The sequence below is a fragment of the Prinia subflava genome, chromosome 5 (genome assembly GCF_021018805.1).
Source record: "Prinia subflava isolate CZ2003 ecotype Zambia chromosome 5, Cam_Psub_1.2, whole genome shotgun sequence".
In the NCBI taxonomy this organism is placed as follows: Eukaryota; Metazoa; Chordata; class Aves; order Passeriformes; family Cisticolidae; genus Prinia; species Prinia subflava.
In genome coordinates this window covers 27382225-27400890 of record NC_086251.1, presented here as the reverse complement: position 1 = coordinate 27400890, position 18666 = coordinate 27382225, and the positions used below count along the sequence as shown (strand labels likewise).

Below are 18666 nucleotides of genomic sequence, written 5' to 3'. Positions count from 1 at the left end.
TCAGGCATGTGTTTTTCCTGAAAGCATTTTCTATCCCAAAGGTTAATGCACCCACAACTGAGAAGAATTCTGCCCCTGAAGTCCTGGGTGTCAGTAAGAACCACCCATGTGCACCCATTGTGAGCACTGTCAATGAACACCAGGCCTAGAGAGAGGTTTCCAGTGCCCTACCTGGTGTTTTCCACCACATCTCTTCTCAGCTGTTGCAGGTATTCTCGGCGTCTGCTGGGGAGATCCAGATCCCTCTGACTCACATCCAGAGTCTGGGACAGACTCAAATGCTTTTGGGGACTCAGGCTTCGGCTTCTTTGGTAACTTTGTAACCTTTTTACTCTTTCCTTCCTCAGAGTTTCAATAGCTCTCATGTGTCTGTTAGGGATACAGGAGTAGAGTGACAAAATGCACCCTGCAAAGTTACATTTTTCTGATTTTTTTAAGCACCTAAATATTAGGTAGATATGTAATGTAAAATTTTTATAGGAATCTAATACTCCTTTGTCTACATGCTGAGAGATGATGTAGAAATTCTAAAATGCCACCGCTTTTCTGACATCAGGAAATGTACAAGAGGCTTTGATTACTGCTGGTAATGGCTGAGAGACAAACTGAAGATGGAGACTAAGGTAGCTGCTTCAAAATTTTTTGTTGCAACAGTTTCCCAAACTGAGACCTACAATCACAAGAATCAAGTATCTTGATTGTTTAGAAAATTATTTTGTGTATTTATGGGGGATTAAAAACTATTTTTGTTTATTCATACAGCAGCATTTATTCACAGAAGCATGAATGGGAAATTTCCATACATAAGATGTATCAATTATTTTTACATTGCAATAAATCAATTAAATTGAAATATTCCCACACCAAATTAAATATTCCCACATCACCAGGTACACGTAACTCCTGTGGCTGCCAGAAATTTTAATAATGGGGTGACACTAGATTTGAATGACACAAAATCACTTTTCCCTGTTTTCTTGGAGTAACCCCAAGATTTTATCAAAAATTCATTGCTTAACAGTTTTCAAAATAAGCCTAAAAGCGTATCTCTTCACATATACTTCATCAGTACGACTGAGTGATTAAGTGCTCATTACTAAATGCTATTTAAGCTACATGAAGCGTATTAAAAATACCTAAAACAACACTGCAGTGAGTAATTTACCTTTCATAAAGTTGCTGCTTCACTGGAGTTGCCCCTGGCTCATCTGCAGTTCCTCCCTGCAGGACCCTCAGCAGGGCGTCTGTTTCCCCAATGCCGTAACTGAGCTTGGCTTCAGTCAGCTCCACGGTGAGGGGATGCTGATGCAGATCCAGGTGAATGCCAGACATGAGCTGGGCACGCTCTCTCTGGAGTCTCTTGATCTCCCTGCTCCTGCTGTCATAAGACTGGTAATGCCCTTCCCTTTCTGTTGATTGAGCACTTCCAGGCTTCTTTTCTGCCTGACTTCTTAAATCGGTCACGCTGCCACTCAAGCCGAGTAACAAAGGAGCAGGGCTGCTCTTAACACCACACCAGTTGCTAAATTTATTGTGTATGGGTAAGTCACGGAGGCTGTAGCTCCGAGGCCTGCATGGCTTTGCAAAAGTAGTGTTCTTGCTGAGAGGAATTTCGGTGTCACAGTCACTTCCAGTGACAGAATCCGTACTGTCGTCTCGGAAGGAGGTCTGCACATCGCTCGCATCGGAGAGTGGGGGAGGGCAGCTGTTCTCATTCTTCCAGAAGAAATCATGAGATTGTAGAGAAGATGCTTCTACCAGAGGTTCTGAGGACGTGCCAGCATTTGTTTTACTTGAACAAGTGGCACTAATTTTTTGATTAAAAAATAAGTCAGCATTTGGAGAGGGGTAGTTATGAATCAAAGCAGTATCAGAATTCCCAGTGTACTTTTCGTGCCCGATTCCACCTGAAGAACCTCTTCCAGCCCTTGTAACATACATACAACGAAGCGAATGTGCCACTGACCCCTGGTCTCTGGCCTCACCTGTTACAACTTCACTGTGGCCTGACACCTCCAGAGTGCTGCTGGAGTGATACAGCCGCTCTGCACAAATGGTAGTGTGTGTGTCAACCCTGAGTCTGTGCTGGTGTTCCGAGTCTTTTGAACCGTCCTGCCCTAAAGGTTCTTTGGCTGCTTTCTTATCTGAGAAAGTTCCAGATTTCTTTCTTATCTTGTGTTCTCTGGAGGTGCTTGATTCACTGTCTGTTTCTGTCTGTGAAAAATTGTCCACATGATGTTGCATGCTGAACTGTGGACCTGCCCTCAGCTTTTTCTGGGTGTGAAGGGGGCTTGAAGCAACACTGGCAAATCCAAGGGGTTCCTTAATAGGGGGGACAGACTTGTTGAAAGCTGTCTGGCTGCTGGGACTAGCACTAAGAGTAAGAATAGGGGAAGAGGCCCTATCAACTAGCAGGGTATTTTTGTACCAAAATTTCCTTTCAGCTGGAGTCTCTGTCTCATTGACACTTCTTTTATTGTGAGTGTAAGATGTTGGAGATTGAGAGGTGCTATTAGTAGGGCTGCTAACTACAGTGCATGAAGAACCATCTTGCCCTGAACTTGGCAAAGATGATGTGAGAGGTGAAACTCTGGTACCAGCAAAAGCAATGTTCTGCTGTGCATTTAGTGATGTTTTTTGAAAATGTAAGATAGGGGTGGAAGCTTTGGGTAAACGAGGCAGATGCATAAAGGAGTCTTCCAAAATGCTATCAAGACTGTCATGGAAGTCAGAGTTGCCCAGGCTTTTCACTCCTGTTTGTTCTTGTGTTCTTTCTTCAAGAGTGGCTGTTTCCTCTTTCCTTTTGGGAATATCTCCTACTGTATCTGCACCAATTTCTTTCCAATCAATATTTGCTGCCTGAGCTCCCCTCAATTCCTTTTCCATTTTGGCCTCTACTTGTTTTTCTTCGTGTTTGCTTTGAGGTTTTTCCAAAATCTCAGTCTGAGTGCCTACATCTGCTGTAGTCTGAGTACAGCTATCTGACCTAATAGCCTTTACAGCACCTTCAGTTCCTTTTTGGTTGATTTTGGCATTCTGATCATTATCTATAACACTCTGTTGGGAAAGGTTTCCCAGCAGCTCAGAAGTGTTCTGAAGAAGCTGTGACAGATGCATGGACAGGTTCTGCACGCTTGTCCAAGAAGAAGGTTGATGAAATAAATCTCTGTTTGTTTCCTCCTTTTTTGCAGAAACATCTGTATAGCTTCTCTGATGTCTTCTCTGCCTTTTATACCTTCCTGTAGTTGCTGTTTGTGTTCCTTTCTCACATGTAATCCCTGGTGGTTTTTTGGAAGGTTTTTCAGACTCTGAAGGGTATAATAGTACAATTTCATCAACCTGCATTGAAGAGTTACCAGGTTGTGCAGAAGGATTCTCAAGTTCGGCCGTGTTGTTTTCTGAGTTAGTTTCCAGTGTTTCACTGGATAAGTTGCTGTACTGTTTGGTACTGTCGCTTGAGTATGCTGACTGAAAGTCTTGTCTGACACTGTCCCATTCTTGAAGACCTTCAATACTACTCAAAGTGCTTGACAAAACTTTTGCTGTAGCATATGAACTTAGATGAGAACGAAAAGGAGAATTTTGAGAGTTCAATCCATTGTCTACACTGGAACATCTTATAACTTTACGATTTTCCATATTCAAAGGAATTTGATTGCAAGAGACATCACTTGCACTTCCAAAAACATAGTGTTTCCAGCCAATCTTGCAGGCTCCATCTTGTTGCCATGGGTGAATGTATGGGTTAATATCACTTGATCTAAAATGCATTGCATCTTTATTATCTTGCAAAAATAAATCCGTTTCTGGCTGGTATCCAGCTTCTTCTCCTTTCCCTTCACTACACTGAGCTACAGAACTGCTCTTTGAATGGACATCTGCTTCTGCAAACACAGAACTGTGAGCAGTGGGCAGTAAGGATGATGGAGGTTGATTAGTACTGGCTTTCAAAGACTGACTACTTGGGCTTCTTGCTGCAAAATTTTGTAAGTTTCTGGGATCACAGTTTGCAATCTTCTTCATTTGTGCCATTTTTTGCTGAAATCTGTGTTTAGATTTAACTTGTAGAAAGTTCCTTGATTCCTGCTTTGAAACTCTTTCAATTCCATAAAGATCATCTTCAGTTGGTGATGGAGGCTCTACACTCATATTCAAATCTTGCAGTGATTTAGATGCAGAATATAACAAAGGATTTGCCTTAGATGAAGCTTCCAAAGTATATTCTATATCAGAGAAAACAGCAATAGCTGGAGCTGACACTCTGTGACTTTGTAAATAAGGTCTCCATTCACTTTGTTTACAGCCCTTTATACTCTCTGTGGTAGAATATGATCCTTTGCTCCTGAATTGTACCAATTTGGATTCTTGAGGAGTTAAATCATGGTTTTCTGGCAAAAACTTTATGGAGGGCGTTCCATTATTTTTTCCAGAAAAATGGAGTATTTCTGATTTTAGAGTATTATTCCTCATTATAGTGTCTCCCGTTGTTGAACAAGTGTCTGCCTCAGCCTCAGCAGCAGGGCTATTATTGCTTAAACATATATTATTTTTGCAAAGTAAAATCTCTTTTCTACTGTCTGTATTTGTTCTATCTGGCACCTGTTCTATCTGTTCACCTGCAGGCACATACTGACAGTTACCTTGCAGATCTGCAGGGTTTCTTTCAAAACCCAAGACAGTGTGATACGATTGCCTGGCATCAGAGCTTCTGTATGTGGGATATGACAGACTAAATGACTTGCAGGTGTATTCAGGATCCACTTGAACATCTCTTGGGTACAGATTTTCCAACACTGCAACTTCTGAGCCTGTTAATTCATTTGGAGAATTTGAGGATACAATAGTTTGCTTTTCAGCAGGTTCTCTACTTAATGTTTTTCTCGGCTCTGTCTTTGCTGCAAAACGTTCAGCCTCAATATTTGAATACAGTTCTTCCTTTCTTCTGTTATGTGTATTTGTCATTTGTCCCTCTTTAATAAGAGTTGCCTTTCTAGTATCCCATAAAGGTAATGATGGTAGTAAAAGAGAATTATCCTTTGGTATTTTCTCTGTGAGTTCATCGCAAGCTCCTTGTGGTGGAGCTTTACCCCAATGATGCTGATCTATTTTTGTATGACTGTCAGGATTTTTACTATTACTTCCGTATGCAGGTTCCCCATCTACAGCAGAATGTTCATATGAAGTACAGTCTATGTCTGACACTGGACAATGCCTGTTTTCTTTTGCAAGAGAAAGTAAAATACTTCCTGAAGCACATACTGGCTCATCAAATACCACAGCTTTATCAGACTGAGTGTCTTGTATTTGCAAAACAACAAATGGAGACTCTTTCAATATATTTGAATGTGAAGTATCATATGTGATCGTTTCACCACCATGGCCTGTACCTGCAGTTAAAGGAAATTCTGAAAATTCTTTTAAGGCTGGGTAATTGACTCTTGCAAATGACTGGGGAAAGTCTCCTTCTCTTACAGAGCACACATCTGCAGAATTGCAGGACACTTTCTCTGTCAAACAACTGTCCTGAAGTGAGTCCTGAAGCTGACTAAATACTAGAGATTTTGAGTCCCCAAGTAAAGAAGATGTGTTAAAAGCACTGGCGTTCTTGTTGCTTTGAAATGGTGTCTCAGGTGGAGTGTCTTCTGCAGAGTGTGGTGGAAGAGACTTTGATTCATTATGGCCAGTCTGTCCTTGGCTCTGGAAAGTGACTGATTCTGCTGCAGTCACACTATTAGTGTTACTGCAGTGTTCTGAAAACTCATGAATTTTATCTTCTTTTATATCACTGCAATTCTGGAAATGACCTTGAAAAATTTTCTCCTTTAGCTCTGTTCCCACAGCTTTTTCAGGGAGTTTACTACTCTGATCATATGTGGCCTCTGCAACTTCAGCATTATTTTCCTTTCCATCTCCTTTTTGAGAAACACCAGGAAAAGTTACAGATACAATCAAATCAGTTGATTCACTTTCAAAGTATTTTGTTTCTTCAGAGAGAACAGTATCATTTTTAGCTTTGTCTCCATTGCTGACAAATGAGCTGTTTGCAGATGATGCTGGACAATTCAGAAGACCAGGAGAACACTCAGAAGTGCCCAAGTTCCTATTATCATTTAGAAAGTCTTTACTATAATGTGGATTTTCCTTTGGAGACTTGTTCAGGCCTTCTGAAAGGGCTGAAGCCTTCTTAGTGTTGCCTGATGGGTCTACACAGCGCTCTTCAGAAGCCTCATCCTCCTGGTTTTCTGTGAGCTCATGCTGATATCCAGCTACACCAGGAAACTCGGCGTTTTCACGTTTACTGTTTGCTGTAGGATAGCTTGCACTTAATGTTTTCTCATCATGCAGTAATGAACCCCCCAAGTGAGGTAGTTTCTGAGTTGTATTACTATTCTGAAATATTTTTTGGATAGAGCTTTCTAGTAAAGAGTGGTTTTTCCCCACCTCTATATCTTCCATCACCTCTTTCTCTGAGGAAGACAGCAGGTTTGAAGCATCCAACACTAGTGAATCAGGCCCAGTGGTATTCTTTACCTCTTCAGCTGTATCTTCCATGGAATTAAGACAGTCTTTTAAAATTTTATTAACCATTACATCCATACTGTATTCTTCATAAGCATTATTAATATCCTGTATTATATCTTCAGAAGAATCTAATTTTTCCAAGAAAAACGAGCCTCCTTTTGCCCTTTGCTGAGGTACTACAGTTCCAGACTCAAGACCACCTGCACTGTAGGGAGTGTAAGAGCTGTTCGCATTGGAAGGTTCTGCAGATATGGCATAATCAGGTCCATTTTTACATACAAAAGATTCTTCCTCCTGCCTCTGCTGCGTGGTCCTGATTTGCAGAAGAGTTACACTCTTACTTTGTGTTTTATTTGGAAGATGTTCTTCTTCTCCTCTTTTGCTGGCTGTAGCAGATGTGCCGACACTGATCTCGCTCTCCATTAATGTTTCGTAGTAAGGCAGAACAGCTCCAGTTCCAAGACTGCTGTTAGATGGTTTGGTACATCCTTTCAGTGCAGTGGGAACATCTTGAACAAGATGGGGATCATCACTTCCTCCAAGACATAAAGGTTTATTTACAGACTGGCATGGGGAGTCTTGAAGCTCTTGGGTTTTTTCTGTACACTTCAGTGATGGTGGTGGATTTTGTTGCTTGCTAATGTCTTCATTATTTCCAGAAAAACTGGTAGACATCCACTGGCTTTCTCTTAATATTTCATTTAATCTGCTGTCATCATACGTCATTTGGTAGTTGCCTTTGTTTTCAGGGAAGAGTTCATCCAGATTTTGTAAAAAGATCAGTTCTACCTCCTCCTCATTTTCTACAAATATCTGCTTTTGTGTGTCTGCTTTGGCCATTTCTACTAGCTTCATCAATTGCACTTTCTCTTCCTCAGCTCTGGAGCCTAACTGATCCAATTCACAAATATCAGAACTTTTTCTAATGCTGCCTACATTCAAGTTTTCTGAAGTGCCATGCTCAGGAGACTGGGCAGAGCAACTCATATACATAGGTCTGTTGAGACTTCTAAATTTTTGTTCAGTTCTGTATTGGTCAATACCAGCACTATCATCAACTGAATATTCACATGCATCAACTACATTTCCTGTCTCTGTAGCAGAGTCCACTGAATCACCACCCTCACTCATGTCAGTGGGGTCATGGTATCTTGAATCATCTTCTAACAATATATTTGGTTCTACTTTGGAAGCCATCAAGTATCTTTCAGGGATCCTAAACTGATCTAAAATTTCTTCTTTGTCACCTCTGTCACAATACATTTGATGCAGAGCTGGAGACTGTTCATCAAAAGAAACATTTTCATCTGCACGTATGTCTTCTTGCCTCATAAGGTCCAGCTCCTCAGTGTTTGTCATGGCATTTTGTTCTTCACTCCCAGTCACTTCACATTCATTAACCTTGTCTTCCTGGGGCAAACAATTTGGTACACAATGCTCAATTACATTGTCAGAATTTATTTGTCTTTCATTTTCGAGTTTTGCTGAAATATTTCCTTGCCTCTTTGGGATTAGTTCTATTTCAGCTGCATTCTCTGTTGTTCTGTCCATCTGTAAAAGCCCCTTGCAAGTATCAAGGAATCCCAAAGTATTCCGAATAGTATCTGTTGTGTGTGAACACACAGCTGAAGCAGTGGTCTTGGGAGCAGCAGAAAGCTCTGGTGAATAAACACCTATTTCTATTTTCTCACCTTTTTCTTTTTGGCAAAAGCTGTTTGTTTCAAGTTGGTTGCCTGAATGTACAAGTGCTTTTGATTCCTGAGTATGTTCTGCCCCTGTGCCAGCTTCCTGCAGTTCATCTTTGTCCACCTCTTCATGTGTCAGGCACAGATTTGTGTTAAACTCACAGTGAACTTCACAAGCTGCGGTATCAGTAGGTTTCTTTGGATTCTGAGTTAGACTGGTGTCTTTAAAATCCTTTCCACTCCTGTCTTCAGTGACACTTTGGACCTGGGCTACTGGTCTGTCACGTAAACTTTCAGTGTGTCTGGACTTAATTTCCCACGCACTTTTTTCTAAGTTGCTTGCATTATTGATTGGTTTTTTTATTTCTTCATCCCTGGCTGAAGATTTTTTTATTTCTTCATCCCTCCCTGTATTCTGATAAGGAGCCACAGCTTCTTCTGTATCTGTTTCTATGTTTCTGAAAAATTGTGATTCTTTATTTCTATATGAAATCTCCTCTTGAGAAATGGCAGCTGATGCATTTGTGTTGCATTCAAATACCCTTCCCAACTCTGAATTTGCATCATGTTCAACATGAAAGATGTCCTCTGGACAATCACTTTCAAAAAATGCTTCTTTCTCTTCTCCAGATTCACGTAAAAATTTGTCCTGTGTTTCTATTTCCAAGAGAACAGAGGCATCAAATTCAGCAGAAATGTCAGTTGTCTTTTGTGCAGTTTTTTTCTGCCCTGTTGATTGTGAAGAGAATGCTGGGCAAAGGCAGCCAGAACGTACATCAGAACAACTTTCTGTGACACCAACTTCCACAGTAAGATTAGATGTAGCATCACAACCTCCTCTCATTGTTGTGACATGCTCCAATATTTTATCATAATTTTCAGTCTCACATGCACTTTGAAAAAGATTAGCTTTTGTTGAAACTTTGTAAAATAGGTTTGAATTAGATTCTGGGAGTAAATCATTTGTATTCTCACAAAGAGCAGCAGGAAAGGACTTGGTGTTTTTCACCTTTTCATTCAGTAGGAAATAACTTACTTCATTTACCACTATGTTTTTGTATTTGGATGAAAATTCTTTCTGAACTACAGCCTGAGAATTCAATACATTGTTTTCCTTGCTTTCACTGCTTTCTTCTCTTATGTTATCAGTGCATAATGTAGAATTTTCTGAAATTTGCTGGGATAAGCAAATTGCCTGACTGTCTGCTAGAGAACATTCAGGGGAATAATCCTTTGGATCAGGTTTGTGTTTGAATTCATAATGATTTAGTGAAGACAAGCCTTCATCCTTTGATACATATTCTTCACGATCTCTGAATGAAGGCACCTCTGGCACAACGTCTGCCAAGCTATCTGTGCTCATTTCCATACAGATTCTCTCTTTTTGAGACATCTCTATTGGTGTGGCAGACTGGTCAAAGCTTGCACTGGCAGCAACAGCCAAAGGGTGACATTGAAATATTGTCTTCTGTGAGGAAAAATCCGTCTCTGCTGTTACTTCTGCAGGTATTTGCTCATGATCTGTTTCTTGCATTGTTTCCAGATTACTCTCCCCAGACCTGGGGAGTTCTTCTGTATCAGCTGATTCTGCTCCTTGTCCAGCCAGCATCTGAAGCTTGTAACTGCTCGCTAGCGAGCAGTTCTTGTTTGTTAAGTCACTGAGAAAGAAACCTTCATCACAACATGTTGGTATTTTTTCTACTGGGAAAAGCTGCCCGCAGTTTCCAAACTGGATGTGTTTTACTGCAGGTGTCTGTGTTGAGGTCATATTATGAGCAAGTCCCACAGAAGACTCAGCAGCAGGTGCACCGATAGATGCATTTCCACTGCTTGAATCTGTCCCACTTGATTTTGCCATCAAGTTATTGTAGTCATTGTCAAGCTCATCTTTTGAAAAAGTTCGGAATAAGTCACCTTCTGAATCTGCATCTACACAGCCATTCCTCTGCTCCACAATTTGCACAGGCAACACAGAGATAAAAGGTGTTTTTTCCGGAGTGTGATCTTTTGGCAACTCTGGCTGAGTTGTGGGGAGAGAGTTCTCCTCTTTCTTAGATCCCAGTGACAAGCAGTCTGCAGAGGAGGTGCTTTCCAAACAGCTGAATGTTCCTGCACATTCAGTAGCAGACCTGTAAGTAGACAATTCACCCAGCTGTTCTTGCTCAGGATGGTGCGACCTTGAATGTTCATAGTAACCATGCTCTGCTGAAGTAGGAACAAAGGAGGAACTCGGTCCTACTGAGCTAACAAACGAGGACATTAAATTTTGAGATTCCAAGGAAGAATTTTCATTAGTGTTTTCCCATGCCTTAAAACTCTTATTTAGTGATCCGCTCTCAGAAGTCCCACTTGCAGTTGTTGTTTCAGGTAAAGGTACTTCCAATGTGTCAGAGGAGAAAACTGAGTTGATTTGGTTTACATGATGTAGACTGTGACTAATGCTGTGAATCTGCTTAGAGCCAGAAACAAAAGAAACCTCAGCAGCTGACTGCTTTAGATCATCTTTCTTTAGCCAAAGTTCTGGTTTGCTCAAAGAGCACAGATGAGCATCTTGAAATTCCAAGTTTTCATGGGAAGAAGATGCTGTTATTCTGGGGCTGCTGCTGTCAACCTTTGAGTCACAGGAAGACCAGGCATCATTAGTAAGCAAAGGATTTCCACTTGTATAATACAATCTTCTTTCAAAAGACCTTTCTTGTTCTATGAAGGGGACTTTTGTTCCCTTCAGCAACTGCTTGCAAGCATTACTGGAAGCAGTCTGTGGCTTGGTGTTCAAATAAAAGGAACTGCTCAGCTTTAGATCATAATTTGTCCCTTCTCTATCTGTATTGCAGGTCTTGGATTCATGGTCTTCCTCAATTTGTATAGCTGGTAATTTAGGAGTTTGTAACTTCCAGAAAATCTCTGCTGGTACTTCATCAGATGAGTCAGATTTGGATTCTTCTACCAGATCTTCTGCTGGCATCTCCTCTCCATCAGCTAAGCTATCCAGAGAAAAGCTTCTTTCAGCCTTTCCGAGTCTCCTACGAGATGCATAGGATGTCACCAAAGATGAAATATGGTTCTCGGTTCTGCTTTTGTGAAGCTTAGCTGGCTCATGATGGGCCTTTAATTTGTGAAATTGGCTTGTATTTTGCTTTTTGGCTTTATTTTCCTTTTCTGTCAGAGAGTCTTGTGACATTTGACTGTCATCGCTCTCAGAATCTTCTGGGTTGGCAAGACATTTATTTCTGTCAAAATCTTCCAGTTTCAGCTTCTCTGGGAAAGCTTTTGCATAAGCACAGGAGAGAGAATCTACAGAATAGGAACTGTCAGTATCAGAAATCTCATTTTCATCATCCTCTTGCCAGTTCCCCAGCATGTCTGTGGCTGTCTTGGACACTCCAGCACTCAGCATCTCAGCACTGTGCCACTTCTTTTCAACATAGGACAGTGGTGTCTGTGAGCTCACCTTAGTGAGATTTCCTACTGATGCCGCTGCCATCAGAAATTCTTTCTGTTCCACCGAAGATTTCTCATGACTTGGCAAGGCTGAGTTTGCCTCTCTCCTCCAGTTCTTGACTGTTTGGTTTAGATGCACTGATGATGGGTTTCCATACACTGTCGTCTTCATTTGTTTAGAAAAGTTTTCTGGAGAAGACCTGTGGCCTTTTCCATTGATATCCATTCTAATCTTTTTATTGGATACCTGAGCTCTATTTTGTGCTACATTGCTGCTGGCAGGCTGATTTAAATCTCCTAGCACCTTTGATTTTGTCATTCTTCTCCCTGTAATAAAGGTTTTAGGCTCATCTTTCTCCTTTAAAAGATCAGGAGAGGAACCTTTAGAGGTCTGGTTTTGAGATCCAGCTTGCCCTGGGCTGTTGTCCAACTTTTCAATTTTTTTATAATTTTTATTGATATAAGCCATGATAGATGAATCATTAGAGACTTTCTCTGCTCCTTTTTTATTTTCAATTGAAGATGTTTTTTGTTTTTCAGTTAGCTGCCTCTGGACTGAAAAGGTGATCCCCTTTTCATCATTAAGGTCATCACTCCCAGAAATGTCTTTGCCACTTCTGTGAAAGTATTCTACAGGTGACAACCTTCCTATTGTACTACCTTTACAGTATTGATCAATATTTGGTGAGGTAGATAATGTTGAGACAGACTCCCTCTTCGAAAAACAGCTGTGGAAATAAAGAAGAAATAAAGTCCAATCCCTGCTTGAATAATGTGGTTAACATTTCCACCACAGTAATGCCTTACAAATAAGAATAACAATTTATAAAGCAACTACCTTAATGCCCCTCAAAATCCTATTCTAGCAGGAAATAATAATAATAAAAAAATCTGTGACTAATTAGAGAATCCCCTTGCTATCTGGAAAGATGCTCTGCACACAAAGAAATAGCTCAGTATTATGAGGTATATCTTAATATTGAATCTCTGGTAGGCTCAAGTAGCTGTAAATTCTAATTAAAAATAAAAGATAGTTCTAAATCACAGAAATCCACTCAGCAGAGTTCAGCTATTTCCTGCTGTGGAAATAGCAAAGGACCATGCTGTGATAGACACTGTAGCATCTCATTTTTGCATTGCAAAGAGATGTTTATAGATAAAATTGTGCAGAAGTTAGTATTTACCAACAATTTGAACAAGACAACAACAAAAGTTAAACCGCTTCCAAAAAGCCTTCTCAAAGAGGTAAAAAGTGCAGAAAGACTTGAGAGAAATGTGAAAAAGTGAGAAAGACCATGTCAAACAGCCAAGTAGGCAATGTCCTGTACAAACCCAAAGGAAAAGGACAAACAGCTCTAGCTTGATGTACAATATAGTGGGTTCTGTGATACTGCAGATTTTTTTCAATACATTGAAAATTTCAGGATTATAGGTGGCCACTGAAAATACCTTGAATTTGCTTTACTTTTGAAAGTGCAGAGGATTTGGCAGATGTTAACTTACCTGGGTTTCTGGGGCAGGTGCAGGTTACAGGACAAATGCCTGTGCTGCAGGGAACTCGAACCCAACAATTCCTGGCTCTTTTGCGAGTGGTGATCCAAAGAGGACCGTACAGCAATGTTATCACTTAGGACCTGGGATTGTTTCACACACTCTTCGCTGAGCCAGCAGCTAGCTTCCAGTTGCTCTAGGTTTTGCTTGGCTTCCAACAGCTTCTGCTTCTTGACTATCCTTTCCAGACGGAACTTGACCTTTTTCCGACTTATGTTTCTTTCGGCCTTTTTTAAGGAGTACCTCTGCAAGAGCTCCAGCTGCACCAGTCTCTTCTTGTTCTGCTGCAGCAGGGAAAGGCAGGTTTCCAGCCCAGTGGTACTCTGCACCTCAGCCTCTGTACACAGGGTAGGCTCTGTTTGCACTGCAAACTCCCTCTGCTGTTGCTGAAGAGCAGCCAGACGTTTATTCTCATTTATAAGCCACTGCTGGTCTATAAACAAAACAATGATTGGAACAAAGTAAAAATCATAGGAAAAACATTATTTGTTACTATCTTGTTTCTTAATTTAATCAGCCTTTAGAAGTCATTTGAGAACAGAATTTCCATGTGTGTAGGGTAGATAGTTGACAAACTATTTAAAGAAAAATGTACTGTGGCTCTACTACATTGATAACTAAAAGCCTATTCATTGGGTTAAGGACTCAGGTAGCAACTGCAGAATATAAGCTGGGGCTTGGCCAATACAGCTTCCTTTCTGTGTGCAGTCCTTTACTAAATAAGTGATGTTTCATTGCTTATTCAGTGATGTAGGAATTAAGAGGTATTTAAGTTTGATGTGACGAATGAGGGGTATCTGCAGCTCTGCACAGCTGAGCTGCCAGAGAGGAATTTGGGGCTCTGGAAGTTTCCCTAATGCAAGAAATCATTAGTGCAGAAACACTGTAGGTATCACTTGCTTGATGAATACTGATCTTGTTAAACATACTTCATTAGTGATCCCCAACACAATGAGTTCCTGTCCTGCTTATGTTGGCAGCTCTGCATAAAGCACACGCACAGAGGTAGGAATTCTAGCTCTGTGGTTACTCTATGGATAAAAGGGAAGCATTTTTTTCATCATGTTAGTTAATTTTTCTTAATAACACTTTTACTTTTCACATACAAAGCTTTTTTTCTCAACTTTGTTTCCAGATGTGTTCTGTTTGGCATGATTTTAGCAAGCAGGGTATTGGCAGATCTGTTTCCCTGCAAGAGAGCTGCAAGCTTAAGATGTTAATTAATCTCTGCTCACAAACTTGCCTCTGTCAGGAGCTGAGCCACAGAGGGCACAGAAAGGTGAAGAACTTTGGTGGTTTTCCAAGTCAAGAATTGTATTTGGCTGGCTAAAACTACCTCCCTGGCTGAGCTTTGTGTGAACACGGTGAAAACAGCAGAACTAGAGGGAAGCAGAGAACAAGTCTACACAGCCACAAAATAAAGATGTTTTGGGGAACCTCTCGTGATTTTTTATACTATCTACACAGTCTTCTGCTATATCCCATTGAAACAATTTTCTTTTGATCCCTTCGCTGTGGCTGGCGTAATCAAAAGATAGCTGAATGCATAAGTTTTGGTCTGAGAGACTGCCAAAAATTCACAAAGTTTTCTTCTTCTGGGATCAAGCAGCAGATTGTGCCAGGTGGGAACACTCCCTTTGCCTATCAGGAAACCTAGATCAAATCATTCATTAGAAGACAAACTAGAGAATGCCAGCAGCACTGCTGTAGGGAGGCAGGACTGGGAGCAGCCCTGGAGAGGAGAGGCTCAGAGCCCAGGGGAGTAGCTGGTGCTGTCCCTCCCAGCAATGCCTGCCGTGCCAATTAAACAGTGCTGCTGGAGCACTGCAGAGGAGGCCCCTTAGTTCAGTTAATCAAAGCTCAGTAATTGCTCTCAAGGGAAAGGCTACTGGAGGAGAAATCCAGTAATTAGCCATAACAGAAGTTCCACTCATTAAAAAAAAAGCATCACTAGGACAAAAAAGGAGAGGATGAAAGTATGCAGTAACGGCAGGGCACAGAAGCAAGGGAAGAGGCAGGTACCCACTTTCTTGGATTTGCTGGTTGATGAGTGCTTGGTCATTTTCTAGCTCCTGCTCTGCTTTGATTTGTCCTCTCAGAATCTGCTGCTTTAAATCCTCAACATAGAGCTGCTGTCGTTGAATTTGTTTTCTGTGGAAATCTTCCTGGTCTCTCAGTTTCTGCTTGTACTCTTCATGCACAGCATCTATTTCTCTGCTGTTAGAAATATTGACAGTGAATTTAAACCAGAAACAAATATTACTTGTAACAAAACAAGTCATCTTACTAAAGAAAGACAGACAACATTCAAGATGTTTTGTTCAATAAGGCTGCATTATGACAAAAACTTGTAGCTGTGTATATGCATATCACAGCAGCCTGCAACCCTCTAAGTGTCATAAATGCGAGAAAACATGAAAGCCCTAGTAGGGAAGCAGGTAACTCCATTGCCAGAAAGATAATAGCAAAAAGAATTAAAAAAAAAATATCGTCACTTTTCATTTTGCTGTAGTCTTCCATAAATGAAACTGGGGAGGGGATTTTAATTTGATTTTATAAAATTTTATAACCATTATGTAAGATATTTGTAATCCATGTACTTCAAAGTGTTTTACAGAAATGACCGATATTGTTTATTTTCAGACTAAAAATTCCAACCTAGAAATATTTACAGGCATTGCCAGGATTACTCTGACAGTCTCTGGCAGTGCCAAGGAAAGACCTTGATCACCCAAACCTCTGTTGGATGCAAGAATGGTATCAGGTTACTGCTTCTATATTTGGAGCAGATTTGCGATCAGAAAAGTGACTAGCCTGGGAAAAACTGCTTCACAATCTTCTCCAAGATGTTTGGCTCCTGACTGTGTGCCAAAATTTTACACATAAAGAACAATAATCAAAATAGTATCTATTCTTATCAAAATGCATTATAATATTCAAGACACTTTAGCCCTCTGAAAGGATTATGAATTCTACTTCTCCACATGCTACCATCAAGAAATTCTTAACATTAGATTATATCTAAAGGTGTTATATAATCTTTGCCTGCTAAACACTGCATTATTGTATATAACCTCAGAAAATTAAAATTCTGAGTCTTGAAAAAATGTTTTATAATTATAATTATAAATATTTTACTAAGAAAGTAAAAAATGTATTTATTATACTTCTAAAGCAATCAAAGACACCAAAACTCTAAAGAGTCCCTGAAGGTCAAAAAACCTCCAAAAATATAATTTCAATGGGAATCTTTGGAAATATCATGTAGTTTGTAAAATCCCTACCAAATACAAGGTCATCTATATGACTTTTTGACTACTGCTACATGGGAATAATTTAACGTCTTGATTTAGAACTGTAAGCATGTGTTCAATGTAACCATTTCTACAGCAAAAACTTGATTTTGTGTGATTGTTTAGTAGATAGAACAGATGAAATAATTAAGCAGCCAAAATCTACAAGTCTCCTGGAGTACCATAGTACACACATTTCACTTCATAAGAAGTAGTAGGAAAGCCTCAGTACATAAAGGCTTAAGATTTTCAATAATTTACAATATTACTATGCATCTTACTCACATGAGAAAAACAGAATTCTGTTTTGTTTTAATGTTTATGTAAATGTAATGCTGAGAGTAACTGAAAGAGAATACCTTCTGTTCAGCTGTCTGTCATGGTGCAAACACAGCACAAACTTTCCTGCTGCCATCTGCTAAGTGGTTTGTGTCTGTCACCCACACAAACAAATTATAAGAATATGCAGGTCCAAGATCTATTTGTCCTTGGCTCAACTACAAAGATGCCAATACCCTGTGATTTGTAATTTTTTTCTTCTTGGATAAACTTTAATTGATCCCCAGGAATTAGAAGTGGGATGCCTCATTTCTCATTCAGCTGAAGTAGGTTTGAATTGACACTTCACTGCAGCACTGAAACACTCCTATGGCAATTACAAATCTCCAGCTGTTCAGGTATTTGCAACACCACCAATCATGGGGGGACAAACTCAAAGGTTACAGAGAGACTGGTTCACTAAAGAAGAGTCACTTTCCAGACAGAGTACTAAATCTGAAGTATCTAGTCTTGAAAAAAGTCCCATGGTTTCAATGGTAACTCTCAGGGAGGTTTGCCCTAAATGCAGCTTTCAGGTTTTCTTCCATATTTTCTAATGGAGCAGCCATATAATCTGCAGTTTAAAGTACTGATCTGGGACAAAACACTTCTGATTAAACCTCTGCCTCTCTGCAGAGTCTGGTGGTGAGATAGTCTTTAAGCTCTTCTACCAACAAACATGGGAAAGATCTGATTCCATTGGTGGTATGAAAGTTGAAAAATATGAATCTAAATTTGCCACTGGTCTCACATGACCTTGGGCAAGTTGCTTACTCTGAGACACATGCGAAAGAAGCAAAGTAGATTCATCCAAGAGAAGTGATGGGGATCCATTAGCATTATCAAACATCAGAAAACCAAATATCAGAAGAGCTGATTTCTATTGATTTATCATTATTAACATCATTCCACATGAGGCTGAGGAAACTGAGTACATAACTGCCAGTAGGCTGAAAAGAACCACGATACTAAAACAGTTGAGAAAGAATTCTTGTTCTGCAATTGTTTACTAAACCTAGATAAAATTCCTCTGATAAAATGTCTCTGATTCTTCATGACTTTTAGCTCTCAGCAAATCTTCCCATAAAATTGATTTATCAGATTTAATCAGAATTTAAACTGTTTAAAAGCTGAAACCCAGAACATTCAAATAAATGAAACAGCTCAGTGTTGCATTTCTATCCAAAGACTGAACAATGTTCGCAGGGGTGGTTAGGTAACATCTGTTTACAGCTGTGAGAGGGTCACAAGGTTTTCCTCTACTTTCCAGCTTTGCTGAAACCACCCCCCACCCCACTTAGAAAGGGTAAGAGAACAATCAATACAAGCAATGCACGTGGCTGTTTGTTCTCGGCAGCACTAGCATATTCCCTCACACGTGTAGAAACGGCTTTTGCTGAACTAACACGAAACTGTGAGATCCTTTCCAACAGCCGTGTGTTTGCACACAGAGCAGAACACAAGGCAGGCCAAACTGATGGTATTAATCACAGCTCATATTGTGACTACACCCCAGAAAGGCAGAGTACAGAGGAACAGCCATACTCCACTTTAAACCTTGGAAAAACTAACACAGCACAGCAATCACTGCAGTATTCTTTCTGCTTTTGTTCAGGTGATGTAGCTAGCTGGTCCAATTCTCCCTCTGTAAGGTTAAAGTCTTTGTAATAACATACTGCTGTTCCAGGTTTATATACCAATTGCAGTTCTGCTATTATTTCAGTGTCTCTGCCTAATTTCCTAATTTTTAGTAGTACAAAACAAAAATGAGGCAGAGCGGTAAAGCCAGGTCTGAATACAGAGACTGAACATTAAACATCTTTTTATGAAGCTGCTCCTTACAGACATTTTCTGAA

At 40.2% G+C, this 18666-nt stretch overlaps 1 protein-coding gene across 1 annotated transcript in view; it reads right to left on the bottom strand.

The window, feature by feature from the left end:
- The window catches only part of STARD9 (StAR related lipid transfer domain containing 9), a 101877-nt gene that overhangs the window by 9885 nt on the left and 73326 nt on the right, over window positions 1-18666 (bottom strand). Inside the window, exons 22-25 of the mRNA XM_063398616.1 lie at window positions 15226-15416; window positions 13152-13632; window positions 1166-12376; window positions 172-369 (exon numbers count right to left, since the gene is read on the bottom strand). Coding sequence (XP_063254686.1) covers window positions 172-369; window positions 1166-12376; window positions 13152-13632; window positions 15226-15416 — 12081 coding nt within the window. The remainder of the gene's footprint in view (window positions 1-171; window positions 370-1165; window positions 12377-13151; window positions 13633-15225; window positions 15417-18666) is intronic.